The 24,387-nt window shown below is 46.5% G+C and overlaps 2 protein-coding genes across 16 annotated transcripts in view; both read left to right on the forward strand.

Annotated features, from left to right (window-relative positions):
* The first annotated feature begins 5,319 nt into the window (after positions 1-5,319).
* On the forward strand, positions 5,320-18,892 carry clcn4 (chloride channel, voltage-sensitive 4). The gene is made up of 12 exons (XM_012857528.3): positions 5,320-5,469; positions 5,535-5,689; positions 5,765-5,864; positions 8,225-8,412; positions 8,485-8,607; positions 8,691-8,897; positions 12,913-12,993; positions 13,085-13,630; positions 13,716-13,902; positions 15,407-15,805; positions 15,892-16,108; positions 18,153-18,892. The coding sequence occupies exons 1-12, from the start codon at positions 5,454-5,456 to the stop codon at positions 18,241-18,243; spliced, it is 2,310 nt and encodes a 769-aa protein (XP_012712982.1). The 5' UTR covers positions 5,320-5,453; the 3' UTR covers positions 18,244-18,892.
* A 1,005-nt stretch (positions 18,893-19,897) lies between these two features.
* Positions 19,898-24,387, forward strand: part of LOC105921680 (CLIP-associating protein 1-A) — a 32,378-nt gene continuing 27,888 nt past the window's right edge. For 11 of the 15 annotated variants that reach the window (XM_036128267.1, XM_036128268.1, XM_036128258.1 and 8 more), the window contains exons 1-2: positions 19,899-20,228; positions 20,945-21,283. In XM_036128267.1, the coding sequence (XP_035984160.1) occupies positions 21,071-21,283 (213 nt within the window). In that variant the 5' untranslated portion in view covers positions 19,899-20,228; positions 20,945-21,070. Of the gene's footprint in view, positions 20,233-20,944; positions 21,284-24,387 lie in introns of all 15 variants that reach the window. The other 4 variants (XM_036128255.1, XM_036128259.1, XM_036128256.1 and 1 more) reach the window with 3 other exon arrangements.

A 24,387-nucleotide genomic window follows, 5' to 3' on the forward strand; every position in this document is an offset into this window, starting at 1 on the left:
TGCTTTTAGTTCCCTTTTTGCAGTGCATGGCGTGGACGTTCAGGGTAAATAGCTGTGCACATCTGCACACATTCAGCCAAGATGTTGGGTGAAGATCCTCCGTCATCTAGGTCATAATAAATCCAAAAAGGGTTTAAAAACAAAACAACTGGACTTCTGTTCTGCAGCTGAGGACGTTTCTCTCCCCATCCAGGAAGCTTTCTCAGGTAAAAATGTCTGCAGCAGTAAGGCGTTCCCAGCTTTACACCTTTATAGCCTCGTTAGAGCTTACATTCACCTGTAGATTCACCAGTGGAGCTCCAAGCTTTATATTATTGCCCAAAAGGCAATAATAAAATATAAATAATCACTGCCCCCCATTCATGCCTCCAGTGAGCTCAGCGTTCCTTTTTCGTGTATTAACACATAACATGGCAGGTCATACACTGAACATCTTATTCTTGTTTTACCCTGTCCCCTTCATTCCCTCACCTATCACCCTATATTTGTAAAGATACGCAACTTGGAGCAAGACAATCAAAGCTTCGAAAGCAAATCAGTGAATATAAGGTAAATAAATAAGCCTATACAAAAATGGGAATTAATTCAGGGTACATAAAAAGTCCATGAATCAAAAAAAATAATAGATACATTTTGCTCAGCAGTAGTTCTGTCTTATTTTGGTTCCTCCCTTTAATTGTCTATATCTGCCGTATTTAAAGTCTCAATCAGACCCCCTCCAGGGAGGAGGGGGTCTGATTGCTAATGCCATAGCTGGTAATCCTGTTATAAGGTATTCTTATAAACCTTTGCTGCTCTCCACAGATAGCGCTGAAGTGTCCCGAGCAGCGCTGACCTTTGTTCTGATGGTATACTCTTTTTTTTTTTTTTTTTACAGAGGATATGGTTTTAAATATTGTTTCCCAGCAGTTGGACAAGATGTGAATAAGATTTACACCTTGGACAGTACTGAGAGATTGTCTGAGTTATATTGTCCAGCCTCTCCGCAGTGTAATACGTTCTGTGTATCAAGTTGAGTTATTATGTGTTTAACTTGTTTTTTTGACTAAAGGATTTATAGTTGCTTTAGTTTTAGGAAAGCGTACGAAACAGAATGTGGAGTAAATGACAGAAGAGGGAGCCCAAAACTTTGGATTTGAGGCGGATGTGTTTGAAAAGGCTGTTTTTCCCCAAATTAACCACCAGATGTCATAAACAGGAGCAGGATGTGTTTTAATGTGAGCAGGAAGCTCTTTTAATCTGCTTTAAGAAGCAGGAGGAACAGAGACAGAAGCTTTAAGTCCAGCAGAGAGGAAGGAATACCTCCTATAATTCCACCTGCAGTCTTAATGTGCAGTAAAGCAGACCTGTGGAGCAGGCGTCTGATGGCGGGGCTCAGCTCAGACGTCTGCTGGTCTCTGGTTCTGCTTGGCTTTGTCTCTGTAATACCCCCCCCCCCCCCCCCCCCATCAGCCCAAACTGCTTCTGTTAGAAACAAGCAGCCCAGCTCCATGAAGCAAACATTAAAAACCAGCTACTGTACCATCAAGCGGAGGATCTGCGATGAGAACGTCGTCCGTCTGCGACAGAAGGTTCCCTGAAAGTGAAACTAGCAGAGAAATCAGGAAATACCCACAGGAAAGAGGGGGGGGGGGGGGTTATTCATCTAAAAGGCGTTTAATCACCATGAAACTGTGAAAATAGGTTCACATCAGCAGAGAGGAAGAAACCTGCTGACATGTTAGAAGGATTGACTCTGTTAAAGGTATTAATCCCTCTTTTTGATGTTAGTTTTGCTCTAAACTTCATTTACTCAGCAGGTTTTCGCCTTAAAAAAGACAAAGTTCTGGGGATCCGTTGCTTCAGATGCAGCTGATCGGGTTCTCTGACGTTTGAATCTGACTTTTTTCCCTCTGCTGTCGTTTCATCGGCGTTAAATCTTTAACCCTGGAGGAAGAAATTCCCTCCTGGTGACTTTGGACTTGTGGTTCTCCCCTGGCTGCCCTGGGGGAGCTGCCTTCCTGCCCACCCTGACAATACGCGACAAGCAGAAATATGAGATCTAAAGTCATATTTCTCATAGAACAAAGTTAGCGTCTGTTCAAGCATCCATAACAAAACAAGCTTCAAAAAATCTCTGTTTGCTTTAAAAAAAAATCCCTGTTAGCTATAAAATGATTTGTTTCAAGTGTTTAAAATGTTAAAACAGATTTAAATCAGCAGCAAACGGGTCATCGGTGGTCAATAAACCAAGGACAGCTGGTTCAGGCCGCCCCCCAACACGATGCCGCCCTGGGTGGAGAGCCGTGCAGCCCAGATCACACACGCTGGTTTATTTGTCAGAGAAAAGAAATAAGCAGTTGGATGGTGTATTTTAAATTCATACAGAATGTATGGCTCCTGCTTCACACGTTTGGTCCATTTAGATGAAATAACAAACGTCAAGCACAAGTTAAAGCTGGTGATAAAAGCTGGGGGATTCTGCCCAGGCTGTGTGTAAAAGGTGGCTGTGGAGAGTTTAGTACAAATATTAGGAGATAAATCCGCCCGGACACTAATATCAGACTCATTCAGCTCTATCCTGCCGCTTGAGGAACTGAATACTGACTTATAGTTACATATATTTGTGTAAATGGTTCATAAGTAACAATATTAGTAGTTGAATTTGATCATTTATCACAATAAGGCTGGTTTTCCATAACTGAGTTCACAGATTTCTATGAAATACGTTTGTGTCAAAGCTACACCTGCTGCTTTTATTCAGATTTTCTGGACCATAATCGCTCCAATGAAGTCCTCTTCTACAATCTAGCTCCTCTTAGAATATATCGTAGATATTTTAGAGATAATAATAACTGCCTGTGTATGGAGGACCAAGTCTTCCATAATTAAAAATAAATACAGAAATAAATAAATGCTCAATAAATAAATATGCATACAATTATGTGCCACCAAAAATATAATAAACAAATAAATGTAGGTAGAAAATAAATTATACAGTGAGACAAAATGTATATATCTCCTTTAATTAGCCACTTTATTTATTAATTACTTATTTTTTAAAGTATTTATTTATGTGCATGCTATAATATTTTTGTCTGTTTTATTCTTTCTTTGTATTTTTTTGCCCTATTTATTTCTCCGATGCTATTTATTTCTGCCTGTCCTTTTTACATTTCTGTTTGTCTTTTTTACATTTCTGTCTGTCCTTTTTACATTTCTGTTTGTCCTTTTTACATTTCTGTTTCTCATTTTTACATTTCTGTCTGTCCTTTTTACATTTCTGTTTGCCGTTTTTACATTTCTGTCTGTCCTTTTTACATTTCTGTTTCTCGTTTTTACATTTCTGTCTCTCGTTTTTACATTTCTGCCTGTCCTTTTTACATTTCTGTCTCTCGTTTTTACATTTCTGCCTGTCCTTTTTACATTTCTGTATGCATTTCTGCCTCATTATGCAAATGAGGAGGGGCTGTGTCTTAAGGGCTCAACTTCTTCCCATTGGTTGGTTAGCATTTTACTGCATCGGTCAAATCTACATGGCTTTTCCCCGCACTAAAGAATTGTTTAGTAATGTCAAACTCAGCAGGCAGACGTTCAGTGGCCGACCTCTTACGGGAAGCTGCTAATAGACTGGAAGAATTAGAACGCTGTACATTTGGGATCTGAAATGTTTTTCGGTGGTTTCAGATTCGGCTTTCCAGATCAATAACTTATCGGCGGATGATTTCTTCTACAAAACAGACACCTCTCCGCAACCACCGCATGGCAGACACTGAGCTACAACCATAGTTTCCTCAAAACGAGTCTTAGTCCGTGGGCCAGAATCTGTGTCTCCTTAAGAAGTTTCGTATGAACTGTCAGACGGCAACTTTCTTCTACCGGGAAAAGTTGCTACACATAGCAGTGATCTCAAAACACCAATGTTCCCACGTTTTCACTTGTACATTAATAAGTTATTGCTGATAAAAAATCTAAACGGTTGCGCTCCCGTCCGAGAGGTCACGTGATTCGATTTTTGCTGCTCAGCCAATCAGATCGCTGTATTGTCAGCTGAGTGCGTTCAATCTGTAAGGTGTAGTGAACATTTGTTTCCAGACGAAGAAAGCCCAATAATAGCATTTTCTGGCGCCAGTTGGCAAAGATCTTGATGGCAAGGAAAAAGAAATAGGTGTCTGTTTTATAGAATAAATCATCCGCCGATAAGTTATTGATCTGGAAAGCCGAATCTGAAACCACCGAAAAACATTTCAGATCCCAAATGTACAGCGTTCTAATTCTTCCAGTCTATTAGCAGCTTTCCGTAAGAGGTCGGCCACTGAACGTCTGCCTGCTGAGTTTGAAATTACTAAACAATTCTTTAGTGCGGGGAAAAGCCATGTAGATTCACCGATGCAGTAAAATGCTAACCAACCAATGGGAAGAAGTTGAGCCCTTAAGACACAGCCCCTCCTCATTTGCATAATGAGGCAGAAATGCATACAGAAATGTAAAAAGGACAGGCAGAAATGTAAAAACGAGAGACAGAAATGTAAAAACGAGAAACAGAAATGTAAAAAGGACAGACAGAAATGTAAAAACGAGAAACAGAAATGTAAAAAGGACAGACAGAAATGTAAAAACGAGAAACAGAAATGTAAAAAGGACAGACAGAAATGTAAAAACGAGAAACAGAAATGTAAAAAGGACAAACAGAAATGTAAAAAGGACAGACAGAAATGTAAAAAAGACAAACAGAAATGTAAAAAGGACAGGCAGAAATAAATAGCATCGGAAAAATAAATAGGGCAAAAAAATACAAAGAAAGAATAAAACAGACAAAAATATTATAGCATGCACATAAATAAATACTTAAAAAAATAAGTAATTAATAAATAAAGTGGCTAATTAAAGGAGATATATACATTTTGTCTCACTGTATAATTTATTTTCTACCTACATTTATTTGTTTATTATATTTTTGGTGGCACATAATTGTATGCATATTTATTTATTGAGCATTTATTTATTTCTGTATTTATTTTTAATTATGGAAGACTTGGTCCTCCATACCTGTGCTGTTATTTCGTGTGTATTTATGCATGTTTCGGTTTATGGGTTTTAATTTAAAAAAAAAAAAGCGGCCCGTTCTGAATTCTGGATGCAGTTGCAGCTGTTGACCACCAGGGACACAAACCCTGTTTTTCTCGTCCTGTTGCCCTTCGCTGCTTTAATTTCCATCAAAGTGTGACAAATATTGCTTTTATATTACACAATAAAGTGTGTTTATGACTCGTGTGGCGTTAAAACGTCGTTAACGCTAAGCTATCTGCCGTTTTGACGGTTGGTCTCGCTGCTGGGAGCTCTTTGGGCTGAAGCATCGCGAGGTTTGTGGATGTTATCGCGAGAGCTTACACCTGTTTGTGTCTGGTCCATGGTGTCCGGCTGTCCTCCGCCGCAGTAAGCCCAGCAGACGTGCCGCTCCGCTCCGCCGCAGCATGGAGGCGGCAGAAGGTAAGACCCGCTCTGTGGACACCCGGTGTGACCCGTGCTGCCTCACAGCAATGCTCCGTGGACAGGTGTCGGCGCTCCCACTCCCACGGAGGAGATGAACGGCGCCGGGACGCTCATGGACTTCCTGGACGAGCCCTTCCCGGACGTGGGGACCTACGAGGACTTCCACACCATCGACTGGCTGCGGGAGAAGTCCCGGGACACGGACCGCCACCGGAAGGTGTGCCGCTGCGTGGGGCCGCCGCCGCTGCTGCGTGGGCCGCGCTCCCACTGACTGCGTGTTTGTGTCCCGCAGATCACCAGCAAGAGCCGGGAGTCCCTGTGGGAGCTGATCAAGAGCCTGCTGGACGCCTGGTCCGGATGGGTGGTGATGCTGCTCATCGGCCTGCTCTCCGGTACCGTCACGCTGCGGTTCTGTGGGCCCAGCTGGGCCGGTTCTGCAGAACCGGGTCATGCTATAGGGCTTAATCTGTGTTAGAGGTCCGTCAGAACCGGGTAGGTCCAACTTCTCCAGAGAGGTGGACAGGTTGGACACCACTGGTACCGGTTCTGTTACACCCCCACAGACATCAATGTTGGTTCTGCAGAACCGGGTCATGCTGAAACGCTTTAATCTGTGTTAGAGGTCTGTCAGCAGAACCAGAACCAGGTATAGGTCCAACCTCTACAGCTGCGTCTCCGTCAGGTGGAGAAGTTGGACCAACCCAGTTCTGGTTCTGCTTCACCGCATAAAAACATCAGTGTTGGTTCTGTAGAACCAGGTCATGCTAAAGACACTTAAATCTGTGTTAGAACCGGGTAGGTCCAACTTCTGCAGACAGGTGGACAGGTTGGACCAGCGGTTCTGGTTCTGTTTCACCCCCACAGACATCAGTGTTGGTTCTGAAAAACCGGGTCATGCTAATAAAACGCTTTAATCAGTGTTAGAGGTCCGTCAGCGGCACCAGAACCAGGTATAGGTCCAACTTCTCCAGCTGCGTCTTCTTCAGGTGGAGAAGTTGGACCTACCCGGTTCTGGTTCTGTTTCACCGCAAAAAAACATCAGTGCTGGTTCTGCAGAACTGGGTCATGCTCATAAAAGGCTTTAATCTGTGTTAGAAGACTTGGACCAGCGGTTCTGGTTCCGTTACACCCCCATAGACATCAGTGTTGGTTCTGCAGAACCGGGTCATGCTAAAACGCTTTAATCTGTGTTAAAGGTCCGTCAGCAGCACCAGAACCGGGTAGGTCCAGCCTCTCCAGCTGCGTCTCCGTCAGGTGGAGAAGTTGGACCAACCCAGTTCTGGTTCTGTTTCACCGCAAATAAAAACATCAGTGTTGGTTCTGTAGAACCGGGTCATGCTAAAGACACTTTAATCTGAGTTAGGGGTCAACAGAACCGGGTAAGTCCAACTTGGACCTCTGGTACTGGTTCTGTTACACCCCCATAGACATCAGTGTTGGTTCTGCAGAACCGGGTCATACTAAAATGCTTTAATCTGTGTTAGAGGTCCGTCAGAACCGGGCAGGTCCAACTTTTCCAGACAGGTGGACAGGTTGGACCACCGGTACCGGTTCTGTGTCACCCCCACAGACATTAATGTTGGTTCTGCAGAACCGGGCCATGGTAATAAAATGCTTTAAACTTGGTTAGAGGTCCGTCAGAACCGGGTAAGTCCAACTTCTCCAGCTGCGTCTCCGTCAGGTGGAGAAGTTGGACCAGCGGTTCCGGTTCTGTTTCACCGCAAAAAAACATCAATGTTGGTTCTGCAGAACTGGGTCATGGTAATAAAACGCTTTAATCTGAGTTAGAGGTCCGTCAGCGGCACCAGAACCAGGTATAGGTCCAGCCTCTCCAGCCTCAGTCAGGCGGGGATGTTGGACCAGCGGTTCTGGTTCCGTTACACCTCCAACGTTGGTTCTGCAGAACCGGGTCATGCTGAAACGCTTTAATCTGTGTTAGAAGTCCGTCAGCAGCACCAGAACCGGGTAGGTCCAACTTGGACCAGTGGTACCGGTTCTGTTACACCCCCATAGACATCAGTGTTGGTTCTGCAGAACCGGGTCATGCTATAGGGCTTTAATCTGTGTCAGAGGTCCGTTAGCGGCACCAGAACCGGGTAGGTCCAACCTCTCCAGCCTCATCTCAGTCAGGCGGGGATGTTGGACCAGCGGTTCTGGTTCCGTTACACCTCCATAGACATCAGTGTTGGTTCTGCAGAACCGGGTCATGCTAAAACGCTTTAATCTGTGTCAGAGGTCCGTCAGCGGCACCAGAACCGGGTATAGGTCCAGCCTCTCCAGCCTCATGTCGGTCAGGCGTGGATGTTGGAGAGGCGGTTCTGGTTCTGTGCTGACGGGTCGCCCCCCCCCCCCCCCCCCGGCGGTTCTGGTTCTGTGCTGACGGGTCCTCCCTCCCCCCCCGGCGGTTCTGTGCTGACGGGTCCCCCCCCTCTGGTTCTGTGCTGACGGGTCCCCCCCCTCTGGTTCTGTGCTGACGGGTGACCCCCCCCCCCCCCCCCCGGCGGTTCTGGTTCTGTGCTGACGGGTCCTCCCCCCCCCCGGTGGTTCTGGTTCCGTGCTGACGGGTCCCCCCCCCCCGGTGGTTCTGGTTCTGTGCTGACGGGTCCCCCCCCCCCGGTGGTTCTGGTTCTGTGCTGACGGGTCGCCCCCCCCCCCCCCCCCCCCGGCGGTTCTGGTTCTGTGCTGACGGGTCCCCCCCCCCGGCGGTTCTGGTTCTGTGCTGACGCCCCCCCCCCCCCCCCCCCACCCACAGGGACGCTGGCGGGCGTGATCGACCTGGCGGTGGACTGGATGACGGACCTGAAGGAGGGCGTGTGCCTGTCGGCCTTCTGGTACAGCCATGAGCAGTGCTGCTGGACCTCCAACCAGACCACCTTCGCCGACCGAGACAAGTGTCCGCAGTGGCAGAAGTGGGCCGAGCTGATGACGGGCCACGCCCAGGTCAGGGGGGGGCGCCGAGCGGGCGGTTCTGGTGCGGCCCGGCCCGGGCTGACGTCTCTCTCTGTGTTGCAGGGGGCCGGGGCGTACCTGCTGAACTACTTCCTGTACGTGCTGTGGGCGCTGCTCTTCTCCTTCCTGGCCGTCACGCTGGTGCGGGTCTTCGCCCCCTACGCCTGCGGCTCCGGCATCCCAGAGGTACCGCCGCCGGTTCTGTTCCCCCCCCGGGTTTGGGTCTGGGTCAGAGGGAAGTATAAAGGTCGTGCTGTGCTCCGCCGCAGATCAAAACCATCCTGAGCGGGTTCATCATCCGCGGCTACCTGGGCAAATGGACCCTGCTGATAAAGACGGTGACCCTGGTTCTGGCCGTGTCGTCGGGCCTCAGCCTGGGCAAGGAGGGCCCGCTGGTCCACGTGGCCTGTTGCTGCGGCAACCTCTTCTGCAGCCTCTTCTCCAAGTACAGCAAGAACGAGGGCAAGAGGCGCGAGGTGAGTCCTGGCTCTGGTTCTGGTTCTGCCGGGCCCACGGCCGGCCCGCGTATAAACAGGAGGTCTAGAAACGCACGGAGGCCCCCGTTACTCCCTCCTGGGTGGGACGGTTCTGTGGGAAACCTGTGGGTTCTGCTCCGGCTCGACTGCTGCCTAAACACGCTTCTTCAACATTTAGAATCATTTGATGTTTTTCTTTAAATCCTCCTAAAAAGATTAACTTTCTGAGGATTTTGCACAAAAATACACATTTTTAATTTTTTTCACATTTATTTCATAAAGCACCCACATTTCTTCTCCTTTTTTCCTTTTCTTTCTTTTTTTCCTTTTTTTTCTTTTTTTCTTCTTTTTTTCTTTTTCTTTTCTTTCTTTTTTCCTTTTTTTCTCCTTTTTTTCCTTTTCTTTCTTTTTTTCCCCTTTTTTTCTCCTTTTTTTCCTTTTCTTTCTTTTTTTTCCTTTTTTCCTTTTTTTTCTTCTTTTTTTCCTTTTTTTCTTCTTTTTTCCTTTTCTTTTTTTTCTTTTTTTCTTATTTTTTCCTTTTTTTCCCCTTTGTAGGCCGTGGGCCAGAATCTGTAGGGTGACTTTTCGTATGAACTGTCAGGGGGCAACTTTCTTCCACCGGGAAAAGTTGCTACACATAGCAGTGATCTCAAAACACCAATGTTCCCACGTTTTCACTTGCACATTAATAAGTTATAGCCGATAAAAAATCTAAACTGTGGCGCTCCGGTCCAAGAGGTCACGTGATTCGTTTTTGCTGCTCAGCCAATCAGATCGCTGTATTGTCAGCTGAGCGAGTTCAACCACATCATCTTGGCTGCGCCCGTAAGATGTTTGTATGCATCTGTTTCCAGACGAAGAAAGCCCAATAATACCATTTTGGATGCGTGGATAAGTCGTTTGACACAACGACACCTGTCGCCTGTGGTATCCTAGCGCAGCAGGTCTTGGTGATATTACAGTGAATTGGGCAAAAGTCTGGACTTTTTCTGCCCTGCGATGGACTGGCGACCTGTCCAGTTTATACAACGCCTCTCGCCCATTGACAGCTGGAGATAGACACCAGCACCCCACAAGATCCCAGCAGGGATAAGAGTGTTAGAAAATGAAGGATGGATGGATGGATGGATGGATGGATGGATGGATGGATGGATGGATGGATGGATGGATGGATGGATGGACGGTCTGGGCTATTTCTTTTTTCTTGCCATCAAGATCTCTGCCATCTGGCGCCAGAAAATGCTGTTATTGGGCTTTCTTCGTCTGGAAACAAATGTTTACAACCCTTTACGAGCGCAGCCATGATGAACGGGTGAACGCGCACAGCTGACAATACAGCGATCTGATTGGCTGAGCAGCAAAAATCGAATCACGTGACCTCTTGGACCGGAGCGCCACAGTTTAGATTTTTTATCGCCTATAACTTATTAATGTGTAAGTGAAAACGTGGGAACATTGGTGTTTTGAGTTCACTGCTATGTGTAGCAACTTTTCCCGGTGGAAGAAAGTTGCTCCCTGACAGTTCATACGAAACTTCTTAAGGAAGCGTCCTGCAGATTCTGGCCCACGGACTATTGGGAAAAAAAAGGGAGAGAAAAAAACTATTTTTTTAAATAGCCAGCCTTAAATTTACACCTCTGCCCAGAAAAAAAAGGAACATGAAAGGATCTAATTTGCACAAAAAGGATAAATAAAACGTTTCACACATTAATCTTGTAAAAACCACCAGGCTGGTCCATCCAATAACATCCAGGAAAAATATCAACGTTCCTGAATTAATTTTTACAGTCAAAGTAGGACGACGTAGGAAAAAAGCTCATCGATAAATAGAAATCATATTGATCGATAATTTTCAACACATTCTAAACGTTTATTTTAAGTGCAGTCCTGGACAATTTATGCTGTTGCTTAGCAACCTATTTTTAGAGACACACAAACATTGAATTCAAACTCAAACCATTAATTTCACCAACTTTTTACCAAAACTGAAAGTTTTTAAAAAAGAAAAAAGAACATGTGTTTTCTGAACTCTTTGAAGGGGGCGGAGCTTCCTGGGCCTGCGCTGTGATTGGTTAGGAGGATGTAATGACTGTAATATTAACCTCTATGGCTAGAATGTTATTCTATTGACGTTTTTATTGACCTTTTTATCATCGATGAGCGTCTATCGATCGATAAATATTGTAACTGAATTATCGTCCAGCCGTAGGTTAAAGGTAGACGGATTAGCTCCAGCCTGTTAATGAATGCTCAGAGGCAGGGGGGGCGTTACGCCACCAGTGATGGATCCAGAGCCGTCGGTCGCTGCAGGTTGATATGAGCCAGCAGAGAGAAGTTATTCTCTGTATTAATGTTGAGTCTGGCTCAGATGGTTAACATCATCGCAGAGGAATCACGGCCGGTCTTCATCAAAGGTGCAGCATTAATGTCTGTGAGCTTAAACTCCCACAGAATGTATTCATTGTTTTATTAATAAAGCAGATTTATAATATTGCTGCAAATTAATCCAACACCCTAACGAGGAAGGGTTATTTGGATATTAAACAATGTCAAATTTACTGGATAGAAGTTAAAGCTAGAGTCTGCAATTCTTCCAGAAGTTTCCCTTTTCTGAATAACTATGTAAGATCGTCTTTCCTGCTCTTCCGCTCCTCAGGGATAACGTGAAAAAAAACATCTCCCAAATCCTCTCTGGTCTTATTTCTTTCTACTGAGATCTTTCTGTTTTTCTCATAAACATGAACGAGATTCACTTCTTGAGACTCTCAGCCATGTTCAAAGTTTAGGGAGAGAGCAGCGGAGCTACAATGAACGGCTAATCACTAAGCTAATGGCTAACCTAACTACTAAGTTAACGGCTAACCTAATCACTACCCTAACTGCTAACCTAACTACTAAGCTAACTGCTAAGGTAACCACTTAGCTAGTGGATAACCCACTGAGCTATATTATACACTGGAGTGCTAATCCCCCGCTGTTTGAACGAGTCGCTTTGAAGCCACCAGCCGCCATATTGGTACTCCCTATTTCCCCCCAGTAACTAGGGAATATGTGCGCTGCAGCATCGGATAACGAGGATTTTCTCATGGTCGGGGGGGGGGGGGGCTTAAGACTTTTAAAATGTCAAATGCCATATACTTTTACGTTATATTCTAAAACTATCAAGTACTGAGAAAATCATGTGCTGAAATATTTTGCATTTAATTTAAATATATATATTCAACATTTATAAATATATAAATAACAATATACAAAAACATATATTTACATATACACATATTTATTTATATATATATTATGAATAACATGTAAAGTATGTCAGCACCTAATTTCCTAGTAGTTGATAGTGTTAGTACATCCACTGACTGTAGAATTACCTGTGAAACGTTTTCACTCAGCCAGAAAACTGCTTGTTATTGAAAGCAAATCCTATGGGATTCTGTGAGAGTAGGGAGTAGCAAGATGGCGGCCAGTGACTTCAGTTTTTCGGCAAAATCAGCACTCCAGTGTATTATATAGCTCAGTGGGATAACCTAATGGCTAAGCTAATCGGATTCATAAACACCAGAAGGGCGCTTGCTAGCAAAGCCAGCAAACAGAAACTCAGAAAGAACGTGAGCGCGTCACAATGACGTCATGTAGGACAACCAGTAGATGAGGTGATTCCTGCAGAACTTGAGCTTTCTCTGTAGATCTCAGAGAACAATGTTTTTAGCCTCCTTTTATTGACTAGTGTCAGGATGAAAGGTCCATTTCACCCAGGATAACAGTATACAAAGTGTTTCTGAACAGGATTACCAGCTATAGCTGTAGCAAGCTTCTTATTTCCTAAATGTATGTTTCCTCTCGGCCAGCGAAGACATTTGGACGGTGAAGACGAGAGCTGCACCGATCACTGTTACCAGTTACCGATATTTCCTAATTTTATATACTTTCCTTCCTTTTGGAAAAACCACCACACCTCCCTGCCTCAGATTAAAGGAGGCCATAAAAACTCTCCATTGTCTCCCACCAGGTGTTGTCGGCGGCGGCTGCGGCGGGGGTATCGGTGGCGTTTGGGGCCCCCATCGGCGGGGTTCTGTTCAGCCTGGAGGAGGTGGGTTTGGATCCATTTCTACCAGAACCGGCTCCTCTTTGCGTTGTCCCGGTATGAAAGCTGTGCCCCCCCCCCCCCTCCCTCCTTGCAGGTGAGCTATTACTTCCCGCTGAAGACCCTGTGGCGCTCCTTCTTCGCCGCCCTGGTCGCCGCCTTCACGCTGCGCTCCATCAACCCGTTTGGTAACAGCCGGCTGGTGCTGTTCTACGTGGAGTACCACACGCCCTGGTACATGGCCGAGCTGGTGCCCTTCATCCTGCTGGGCGTGTTCGGCGGCCTCTGGGGGACGCTGTTCATCCGGGCCAACATCGCCTGGTGCCGGCGCCGGAAGACCACCCAGCTGGGGAAGTACCCGGTGCTGGAGGTGATCGCGGTGACGGGCATCACCGCCGTGCTGGCGTACCCCAACCCCTACACCCGCCGCAGCACCAGCGAGCTCATCTCTGAGCTCTTCAACGACTGCGGCGCCCTGGAGTCCTCGCAGCTCTGCGACTACGTCAACAACCCCAACATGAGCCGGCCGGTGGACGACATCCCCGACCGCCCGGCGGGGCCCGGCGTCTACAGCGCCATGTGGCAGCTCGCCCTCGCCCTCGTCTTCAAGATCGTCATCACCATCTTCACCTTCGGCATGAAGGTACGCTCCCCCCACCCCCACCCCCTACGGGACGCACGTCCTCCTTTGAGCCGACCAGGTTAGAGACCGGGTCTTCTGTCCCCAGATCCCGTCGGGGCTCTTCATCCCCAGCATGGCGGTGGGTGCCATCGCCGGGCGCATTGTTGGCATCGCCGTGGAGCAGGTGGCGTACCACCACCACGACTGGATCATCTTCAAGAGCTGGTGCCGCCCCGGCGCCGACTGCGTCACCCCGGGCCTCTACGCCATGGTGGGAGCCGCCGCCTGTCTGGGTGAGTCCACCAAGCCCGCGGCATCCCCCCCCCCCCCACCGCGTGGCGTCCGGCTGTTCTGACTAGGGCTGAACGATTTTGGAAAATAATCTAATTGCGATTTTTTTTTTCGTAAAATTGCGATTTAATGCGATTTTTTTTTTCCAGTTTAATTTATCATGTGTTTTAAAATATATACAAACAACAAATCAATTTTGTTTCCTCGCCATGCGGATTAGTTGCTAAAAGACCCGCAGCATCTAAACTCAGAGCAGAAATTATTGCGTTCTGCCTACAATATATTTCAACCAAAATTGCAATTTTTACTTTTCTCTGCATTAACCACAAGCAACAAAAATGGCCTCTAAATAAAGATGTTTGTAAACAAGGACTATTTAAAGCAAGAACTTTTAATGTTTCTATTGATCAGAATATTATTCAAGAGAACAGCTTTTAGTTGATTTGGACATCAATCCTTGTTGAACATAAAGTGCAACCAACAAGCAAGTCTATGTATTAAACTGATTGACCTGTACTTAATGCTATGTATGATTATATAAACTCTAAAACAAGTAATAAAGTTAGATTATCTCACTGCTGCAACTGTCTTCCCTTCCATGTGGAGGCAAACCCACTTTAAACATTTCACCAACACCTAATGGACGCGTCTAATTCCCCGATTGTTACATAGCCAAGAATTGCAGACTCTGCGATTTGGAAATTGCGTTTTTTTAAATGGCGATTATATTGAAAATGCGATTAATTGTTCAGCCCTAGTTCTGACCCGCCTGTTCTGACTAGGGCTGAACGATTTTGGAAAATAATCTAATTGCGATTTTTTTATTTTTTTTTTCTTAAAATTGCGATTTAATACGATTTTTTTTCCAGTTTGATTTATCATGTCTTTTTAAACATATACAAACAACAAATCAATTTGTTTCCTCGCCGTGCGGATTAGTTGCTAAAAGACCCACAGCATCTAAACTCAGAGCAGAAATGATTGCGTTCTGCCTACGATATATTTCAACCAAAATTGCAATTTTGACTTTTCTCTGCATTAACCACAAGCAACAAAAATGGCGTCTAAATAAAGATGTTTGCAAACAAGGACTATTTAAAACAAGAATTTTTAATGTTTTTATTAATCAGAATATTATTTAAGAGAACAGCTTTTAGTGGATTTGGACATCAATCCTTGTTGAACATAAAGTGCAACCAACAAGCAAGTCTATGTAATAAACTGATTGACCTGTACTTAATGCTTTGTATGATTATATAAACTCTAAAACAAGTAATAAAATTAGATTATCTCACTGCTGCAACTGTCTTCCCTTCCATGTGGAGGCAAACCCACTTTAAACATTTTACCAACACCTAATGGACGTGTTTAATTCCCTAATTGTTACATAGCCAAAAATTGCAGACTCTGCGATTTGGAAATTGCGTTTTTTTAAATGGCGATCATATTGAAAATGCGATTAATTGTCCAGCCCTAGTTGTGACCCGCCTGTTGTGGTGCGTCCAGGCGGCGTGACCAGGATGACCGTCTCCCTGGTGGTCATCATGTTCGAGCTGACGGGGGGGCTGGAGTACATCGTCCCCCTGATGGCCGCCGCCGTCACCAGCAAGTGGGTGGCGGACGCCTTCGGTAAGGAGGGCATCTACGAGTCGCACATCCAGCTCAACGGCTACCCCTACCTGGACGTCAGGGACGAGTTCACCCACCGCACCCTGGCCACCGACGTGATGCGGCCGCGCCGCAACGACCCGCCGCTGGCCGTCCTCACGCAGGACAGCACCACGGTGGAGGACGTGGAGACGCTGATCAAAGACACCGACTACAACGGCTTCCCGGTGGTCGTGTCCCGGGAGTCGGAGAGGCTGATCGGCTTCGTCCAGCGCAGGGACCTCACCCTCGCCATCAGTGAGTAGCCGTGCGCGACCGGCTCTGGGTTTTTTTTGTTCTCTAGAGGTGGACGTCGTGACGTCTGTCCCTCCGTCTGTCCTCAGAAAACGCCCGGCAGAAGCAGGACGGCGTGGTGAGCAGCTCCGTGGTCTACTTCACCGAGGACGCGCCGCAGCTGCCCGCCAGCAACCCCCAGCCGCTGAAGCTGCGCCGCGTCCTCAACCTCAGCCCCTTCACCGTCACCGACCACACCCCCATGGAGACGGTGGTGGACATCTTCCGCAAGCTGGGCCTGCGGCAGTGCCTGGTCACCAGGAGCGGGTCAGTGTCTCATTGGACGCCTCTACGTCTAGGCGTAGAGGCATCCTGATGCATGTCCTGATGTCATGTAGACAATCCAGTAGAGCTTTCTGTGTCTCTGCTCTGTCTTCTCTACCATAGAAAGTACTCCTGGGTCAATGTGAGCTTCTGAGCTTTCTGTGTCTCTGCTCTGTCTTCTCTACCATAGAAAGTACTCCTGGGTCAATGTGAGCTTCTGAGCTTTCTGTGTCTCTGCTCTGTCTTCTCTACCATAGAAAGTACTCCTGGGTCAATGTGAGCTTCTGTGCTTTCTGTGTCTCTGCTCTGTCTTCTCTAACATAGAAAGTACCCCTGGGTCAATGTGAGCTTCTGAGCTTTCTGTGTCTCTGCTCTGTCTTCTCTACCATAGAAAGTACCCCTGGGTCAATGTGAGCTTCTGAGCTTTCTGTGTCTCTGCTCTGTCTTCTCTACCATAGAAAGTACTCCTGGGTCAATGTGAGCTTCTGTGCTTTCTGTGTCTCTGCTCTGTCTTCTCTAACATAGAAAGTACTCCTGGGTCAATGTGAGCTTCTGTGCTTTCTGTGTCTCTGCTCCGTCTTCTCTACCATAGAAAGTACTCCTGGGTCAATGTGAGCTTCTGTGCTTTCTGTGTCTCTGCTCTGTCTTCTCTACCATAGAAAGTACTCCTGGGTCAATGTGAGCTTCTGTGCTTTCTGTGTCTCTGCTCTGTCTTCTCTAACATAGAAAGTACTCCTGGGTCAATGTGAGCTTCTGTGTCTCTGCTCTGTCTTCAATAACATAGAAAGTACTCCTGGGTCAATGTGAGCTTCTGAGCTTTCTGTGTCTCTGCTCCGTCTTCTCTACCATAGAAAGTACTCCTGGGTCAATGTGAGCTTCTGTGCTTTCTGTGTCTCTGCTCTGTCTTCTCTAACATAGAAAGTACTCCTGGGTCAATGTGAGCTTCTGAGCTTTCTGTGTCTCTGCTCTGTCTTCTCTAACATAGAAAGTACTCCTGGGTCAATGTGAGCTTCTGAGCTTTCTGTGTCTCTGCTCTGTCTTCTCTAACATAGAAAGTACTCCTGGGTCAATGTGAGCTTCTGTGCTTTCTGTGTCTCTGCTCTGTCTTCTCTAAGCCCCAGTGGGTGGAGGCAGATGAGCGTTCACACTGAGCCCGGTTCTGGTTCTGCTGGAGGTTCTCCTCCCTGTTAAAGGGGAGTTTTCCTCTCCACTGTCGCTTCATGCATGCTCAGTATGAGGGATTGCTGCAAAGCCATCAACAATGCAGACGACTGTCCACTGTGGCTCTACGCTCTTTCAGGAGGAGTGAATGCTGCTTGGAGAGACTTGATGCAACCTGCTGGGTTTCCTTAGAGAGGAAACTTTCTCACCAACCTGGAGGATCTGATGGAAGCTGACTTTGGAAAGAGCCTTGAGATGACATTTGTCATGAATTGGTGCTATATAAATAAAATTTAATTGAATTAAATAGAGGAAAACAAACGTTGTCAGCTGTAAATGAAATGGCACGCAATGCTTACTAGAAAAAAAAGGAATGTACCCCTGGGGGACGCCTGAGGGGAGGGTAAGATCCTAAGCCCAAAGGAGTCTGGGAAGTGTAGTCGGAATGCAGTGTCTGCGCTGTGGTCAGCAGGGGGCACTGTTGGGTCATTTGGGTCGGGTCAGAGCAGAACTTGCTGCTTTTTTTTTCTAGTTTTTGCTTTTTCTTTAACATTTTCTAATCCGCAATAAGCGGGCGGACAGAATCTTGTCTGGAAACTAGATTTAATCTCCGAAACAAAAGAAAAAAGGTAGATTTCTCCTTTTTTCTACAGGCCAAAGGACTCCATCTGGTGGCCAAAGAAGAGTACTGCAGCTTCTGTGTTTTAAAGCTTTAAAAGAGGAAAGTTAACTTTAAAAAGGCCCTAAAAACTGTTTAGTTATAAACGTATGCAGCTGGTAACGGGTTGTTCCTGTAAATTAGGCATTTAATAAATAATAAAGGCGATTCGGTTTGTCACCACGGTCTCATTTGATGACGCTGGATGAACTTCCTGTCTCCCTGCAGGCGTCTCCTGGGCATCATCACCAAGAAGGACGTCCTGCGTCACATGGCCCAGATGATGAACCAGGATCCAGAGTCCATCATGTTTAACTAGGCAGAGACCGAGCCACCCCCCCCCCCTCCATTCCTCCATCCATCCGTCCTGTTTCCTCACCAAAACGCAGCAGCTTCCCTGTAGAGAGACACCAGGAAGGAGGTGGAGGATTTATGTGACTGTGGGGGTTTATTTAACACGTTTATGGGCTGATGATGGCTGATTTGATTGCACGTGTTGGTGTTGCCATATTTCTCTGTCCATGGCCGTGTGTTCGTCTCCCTGTGAAGGACCCGAGGCGTAGTTTCTACCTCTGCTGGCTCTATAAGCTCATAAGCTCCTGTACCGAGGTGTTTGTGTCGGTTCTTTTCCCGTCGTGTCGTTCCCGTCGTCCCCAGACAATGACGCTAATATTGAAGCTCTGGAAATCCCTGTTTGTTCCCTGGATCGGTACGAGTTGGAGGAATAAAGGTGTGAAGTGAGCGGGGAGTCCCTCCTGCTGCCCGTCTGACGGCACTGACGCTAACAAACCGTTTTTTAGGTTTTATTCACATTAACACTCCAGAAAAAATGGACGTCTGTGGTTTTTAAAATGTGGAAAATCTTCTTTGAAGCACTAAATGAGAAGTTTTTAGAGACGTTTGGCACCGTTTTGGGTTTAAATCTGTTCTGTGTTGGTTGAATAAAGATCATTAATGTTACAAATACAGTAAAGGCTGCAGCGTTTTTTATTTAACCCGTTCAAGTTGGACGTGTAATCATTTTCACAGCAGGTTCTAGGTTTGGATGTCGATGCACTGAAGTAAAATAAAAACCAATACGTCAATCATTTGGCCTTTTAAAACGTGCTTTATAGGTATTATTTAAGTTCTTTAGTGTTTTTATTCACACAATGGATCATTTTCTGGTTAAAATGTCCAGAAAATGTTCCATTTATGACGGGAATGCATCAACATGTCGTGTTTTCACAGCAGGGTTTATTTTTTTGTCATCAGTTTCTCCTCTGGGATAAAAGTGTCTGAACCACAGGCTAAAAAAATTAGCATTTTCCCAGTTTTCTGACAGAACCACCGTGCTCTGCTGCAAAACATGCAAAAGCAGGATGTTGCTCAGGCGGCTGCAGGTCAATTGAATCAAGGGAATCCATAAAGATCCTTAATCTAAAATGAAATCACACATTTTAGATCCTTACAGCCGTGTCTGTGGGCCTGAGGAACCTGCAGGACCGTCCTGCCATCGTTTCAACGCCATCAGCAGCTATTTGGTTCGCTGAGAGGCCATCAGAGCTGCTCAGCGGGGCACAAGTGGGTCAGTAACGGGGAAAGTTGTGTCGCTGCCAGACATAATCTGCAGCCTCCTATGGGGGCACATCGTCACTTTGGTGATGTCACCGCGGCCTCCTGAAATGACCCACATATCCACCACTTATGACCCTAATCTGCGTGTTCTCTGAACCTCTGACAGCCATGTCTGACCCATTTACAGGAACTGGTGCTGTGGCTGGGCCTGGATCAGCCCTGTGTTTAGGTTCCCCCTCATGTTTACTGTGATCCTGCACGCTCTGACGTCATAAAACACGCATTTTACGTGCAGGTTGTGTTTAAAGCGCTTATCTGTGCCTGATAATATGTTAATTTTATACGTTTAGTTGGCTGTAACTGAGAAAGTTGCAGCTTCAGGGTGAGAAGCAGCAGCTCTGGGTGCAGTTCCTCATTGCAGCCAGCAGGGGTCGTCGTTCTGCGGCGTTCTTCGCCCTGCGGAGGCTAAACTGGTCTAAGTTTTAGAAATAACGCTTTTCCTGGTTCGGGTTCTGACCCGGTTGGGTCTGCGGGGTTCGGGTCGGCCTGCTGTGAGCCCAAACAGAGAGCGGTACCGGGTTCCGGAGCCGCAGGGCAGCAAAGTAGCCGAGTAACGGAGCTGGTGGCCGGAGGCAGCGTCGCCTCCCGGACCTTTTTTTTTTTTCAGCCAACGGGTCGGTCGGTCCGGTGAGAGGCGGAGGAGCCGGTTACCGGGTTAACCACGCGGTAACCAACCCGCACCGAGAGGTAGGTGAGCCCCGCGGAGCAGCAGGGCGGCTCGGCTAGCTAAGAGCAGCGTTACTGGAGCGGCTAGCTGCTCGGTTAGCAGCCGCGGCTAGCCGCTCTGCGGTTAACCTGCTGGGTTAGCTGCTAACCAGCCGCTGGTTGGAGTTCAACTACAGACCGCAGCCTGGCTGCTAGATCCGGCCCGAGAGTCCTGGACCCGGAGGGGATAACTAACGCCGCCGGTTAACCAGATAAACCGCCTTTAATCAGCGTTAAAGCGAATAAAGCAGAACATGTGCTAGCTAGTACCTGCAAGTCACTGTTCAGGGTTTACACCGCTAACCTGCCAGTTTACCTGATAACCCACCTGGGCACGAGTTAATTAGTGTTTAACTACAGGTTAACAACGATAAATCCAGCCTGTGAGTCCAGATTCAGGGTGAAATCTCTCCCTGGTCTATGTTTACCCACTGGACAGTTAACTAGCTGGTTAACTGGCTGGTTAACCTATATACTAGCTGTTAAAATGCATTGGATCCAGCCTGTGAGTTCAGACTCAGGGTGAAATGTCTCCCTGGTCTATGCTTATAACTGGCTAGTTAACCAACTAGTCGACCAACTAGTGGACCAGCTGGTTAACTAGTTGGTTAACTGGCTGGTTAACCTACCAACTAGCTGTTAAATGCATCAGATCCAGCCTGTGAGTCCAGATTCAGGGTGAAATCAGTCTGTTTCAGTCTGGAAGGAGAATGAAGAGCGTCCTTCGTCTGCAGGACGTCTCACCGAGTTAGACCGCCTCACTCCTGGGAGAGAACCAGGACCAGAACCAGAACCAGGACCAGGACCAGGACCAGGACCAGGCCATGGAGGAGGACGAGGAGGAGGTCAGCAGCATGGAGTACCTGCTGGACCTGGTCCTGCAGAAGGACGTGGGCAGGAGGCTGCAGGTGGGCCCAGAGATCACCGAGCTGGTCCTGAACCCGGACCGCTGTCCCGGGCTGGACCAGGACCAGAGCCTGCTGGACAGGATGGTGGACACCGTGGCCGGCTCCTGGGTCAACGCCAGCAACTACAAGGTGAGGCTCTGACCCAGCAGTCCTCAGACTGTCCACATTTTGTCCTGATGGAGAGACAGTGGACAGATGTAGAGGACAGAAGCGAAGGAAAGAGGTTCAGGACAGATGTGGAGGACAGATGTGGGGGACAGAAGCGAAGGATAAAAGTGGAGGACAGATGTGGAGGACAGATGTGAAGGACAAATGTGAGGACAGAGGTTCAGGACAGAAGCGGAGGACAGTTGTTGAGGACAAAAGTTCAGGACAGATGTAGAGAACAGATTTGAAGGACAGACGTAGAGGACAGAAGTAGAGGACAGATGTGAAGGACAAAAGTTCAGGACAGATGTAGAGAACAGATTTGAAGGACAGACGTAGAGGACAGAAGTAGAGGACAGATGTGAAGGACAAAAGTTCAGGACAGATGTAGAGGACAGATGTGAAGGACAGATGTGGAGGACAGAAGTAGAGGACAGATGTGAAGGACAGATGTGGAGGACAGAAGTGGAGGACAGAAGTGAAGGACAGAAGCGAAGGATAAAAGTAGAGGACAGATTCAGAGGACAGATTTGAGGGACAGATGTGGAGGACAGATGTGAGGACAGATGTGAAGGACAAAAGTTCAGGACAGATGTAGAGGACAGATGTAGAGGACAGATGTGAAGGACAGATGTGGAGGACAGAAGTGGAGGACAGATGTGAGGACAGAAGCGAAGGATAAAGTAGAGGACAGATGTAGAGGACAAAAGCGGAGGACAGATGTGAGGACAGAAGTAGAGGACAGTTGTAGAGGACAGATGTGAGGACAGATGTGAGGATAGATGTGGAGGACAGATGTAAAGGACAAAAGTTCAGGACAGATGTAGAGGACAGAAGTGAAGGATAAAAGTAGAGGACAGAAGTGAAGGATAAAAGTAGAGGACAGATGTGAGGACAGAAGCGAAAGATAAAAGTAGAGGACAGATGTAGAGGACAGATGTTGAGGACAGACGTAGAGGACAGACGTGGTTGGTCCCTGTGGCTCTGGAGGAGCTGCAGCTCCACAGCTCAGGTGGACGATGGTGGAGCTGAGAAGGTGATCGTCTCAGGTTGAGCTCCGCAGTGTGTCCAGGTTTCCTTCGTAGGACTTGCTCATGGGTTGCTTCCTCCGTCACTTCGTCCCACGTTCTGTAGTCCTGGCTGTGAGAGAAAGACTACAAGACCCACAATGCACAGCGGCCGGTACAGCCTCTCCTGCAAAGTCGAGAGAGCGGCCCGTTTAGTGAAGGTCCTGCAGGTCCCAGATGTCCCCAGGAACGTCTCCTGACTGCCCCTCGGCGCCGGGCCTGACCATCTGGACCCAAAGCCGGAACCCGGGCCTGGACCCAAAGGGGGGGGCAGGAGGTCCAGTAAGGACGAGAGCCAATCAGACGTTCTACGTCATGTAGGAGAACCAGCAGCTTCAGAACCTTATTTGGACCTGGAACCTTCAGGAAGTCCGACTCATTCCGGGTCCAGATGAGGTTCTGACCCGGCAGGCTGGACAGAACCGTCCCTTTGACAGGGGGATCGGCCCAGTGGCGTACTGAGGACGAGGCTCCCAGGCGCCCGCAGAACCTAATGTACCTCCAGGCCGACCCAGTTTCCCTCCCCCTGAGAGGGAAACTGGACCGGAACCAGAACCAGAACCGTCTGCAGCAACCCAGAGAGAGCTGGAGGTCCAGCTGCTGGCAGAAAGTCTTCAGTTGTCCTCCTGGACGGCCGGTGGACGTACCAGATCTGCTCTGGGGCCTGCGCCTCCTGATGACATCACAATATGGCAACTCCTTTCAAACAAACTACACTGCGCCTGCAGACTGTATTTGTAACAAATCTATTTTATTTAGTTAATTTACGGTGATCGTTTGGCACTGTCGTTATTTGACCAAATACCTGAGTCGTGTTATTTATTAGATTAGTATTTGAGAGATTCTTTAAACCAATCCCCCTGAGCAGAGGATGCTGTTGTTCATGTGAAAATTACCCACAATACCTTTAAGATAGATCAAATTATGGTCATTAATGTTTTAATGTTTTATTTTCTTGATCATACAGTTATTTAATTAGTATAATTTTTTTTTTTACAAATGTGAGAAAAAGATATACACATTTCCTGTAATCCGTAAAAATTGATTTGTTAATAAATTCAACATTTTAAAAGAAAAACATAAAAAAGGGCATGTATAGTTACATAGTCAATGATTTATATATATATATATATATATATATATATATATATATACATTTATTACATTGGAAAAACTAGTTTGCATTACTTTTATGTCCCTATTACAATAATGGGATGTGTTTTAAGGTATTATAGGTGTTTGGTCAAATAACCGACAGTGCCAAACGATCGCCGTAAATTAACTAAATAAAATTGATTTGTTACAAATAGAGACCAGTGTAGTTTGTTTGAAAGGAGTTGCCATATTGTGACGTCAGCGGGAGGCACAAGGCCCCGAGCAGATCTGGTACCTCCACCATAGACATTATACACGTAGACGCCTGGTTGGGCGGGTTCTGCCTCTGCTGCCATGCGTCAGAGCGTCCGCCATGTTGAATGTGGCAAATCTGCAGTTACTCAGTCACTTAAACAGTATCAGAGGGACTTTAATCTCAGAACATAATTTGTATTCGTAGCATTTTTATTTTTGTAATATTACAAGTTTATTTCCTTATCCCTTTGGCTTCATTCTCCTGACTTTATACTCATAAAGAATGCAAATAATTAAAAGAATCTAACCTGGTCCTATTACTCCAGGACTTCTGGAAATGTTTCCCCTTAATTCTTATAATATTACCACTTTTGTCTTTTTTTTTTACTTTATTGTCCTATGATATTTTTTACTTATATTACTAACTTTCTCTTTAATACTCCCCAAAACGTCTGTTCCTAATCTGTGACTATACCAGAACATAAAAGGTTCACATGTGACACAGTTTTATGAAATAATGAAGACTACAATATTCAGATTTAACCAATTGACTTTTATATTCATAACACACACACACACACACACACACACACATATATATATATATATATATATATATATATATATATATATATTTCCATGCAGCACAGGAATGAGGCATCTTCTCTG

Source organism: Fundulus heteroclitus, chromosome 24 (genome assembly GCF_011125445.2).
Source record: "Fundulus heteroclitus isolate FHET01 chromosome 24, MU-UCD_Fhet_4.1, whole genome shotgun sequence".
NCBI classification, from domain to species: domain Eukaryota; kingdom Metazoa; phylum Chordata; class Actinopteri; order Cyprinodontiformes; family Fundulidae; genus Fundulus; species Fundulus heteroclitus.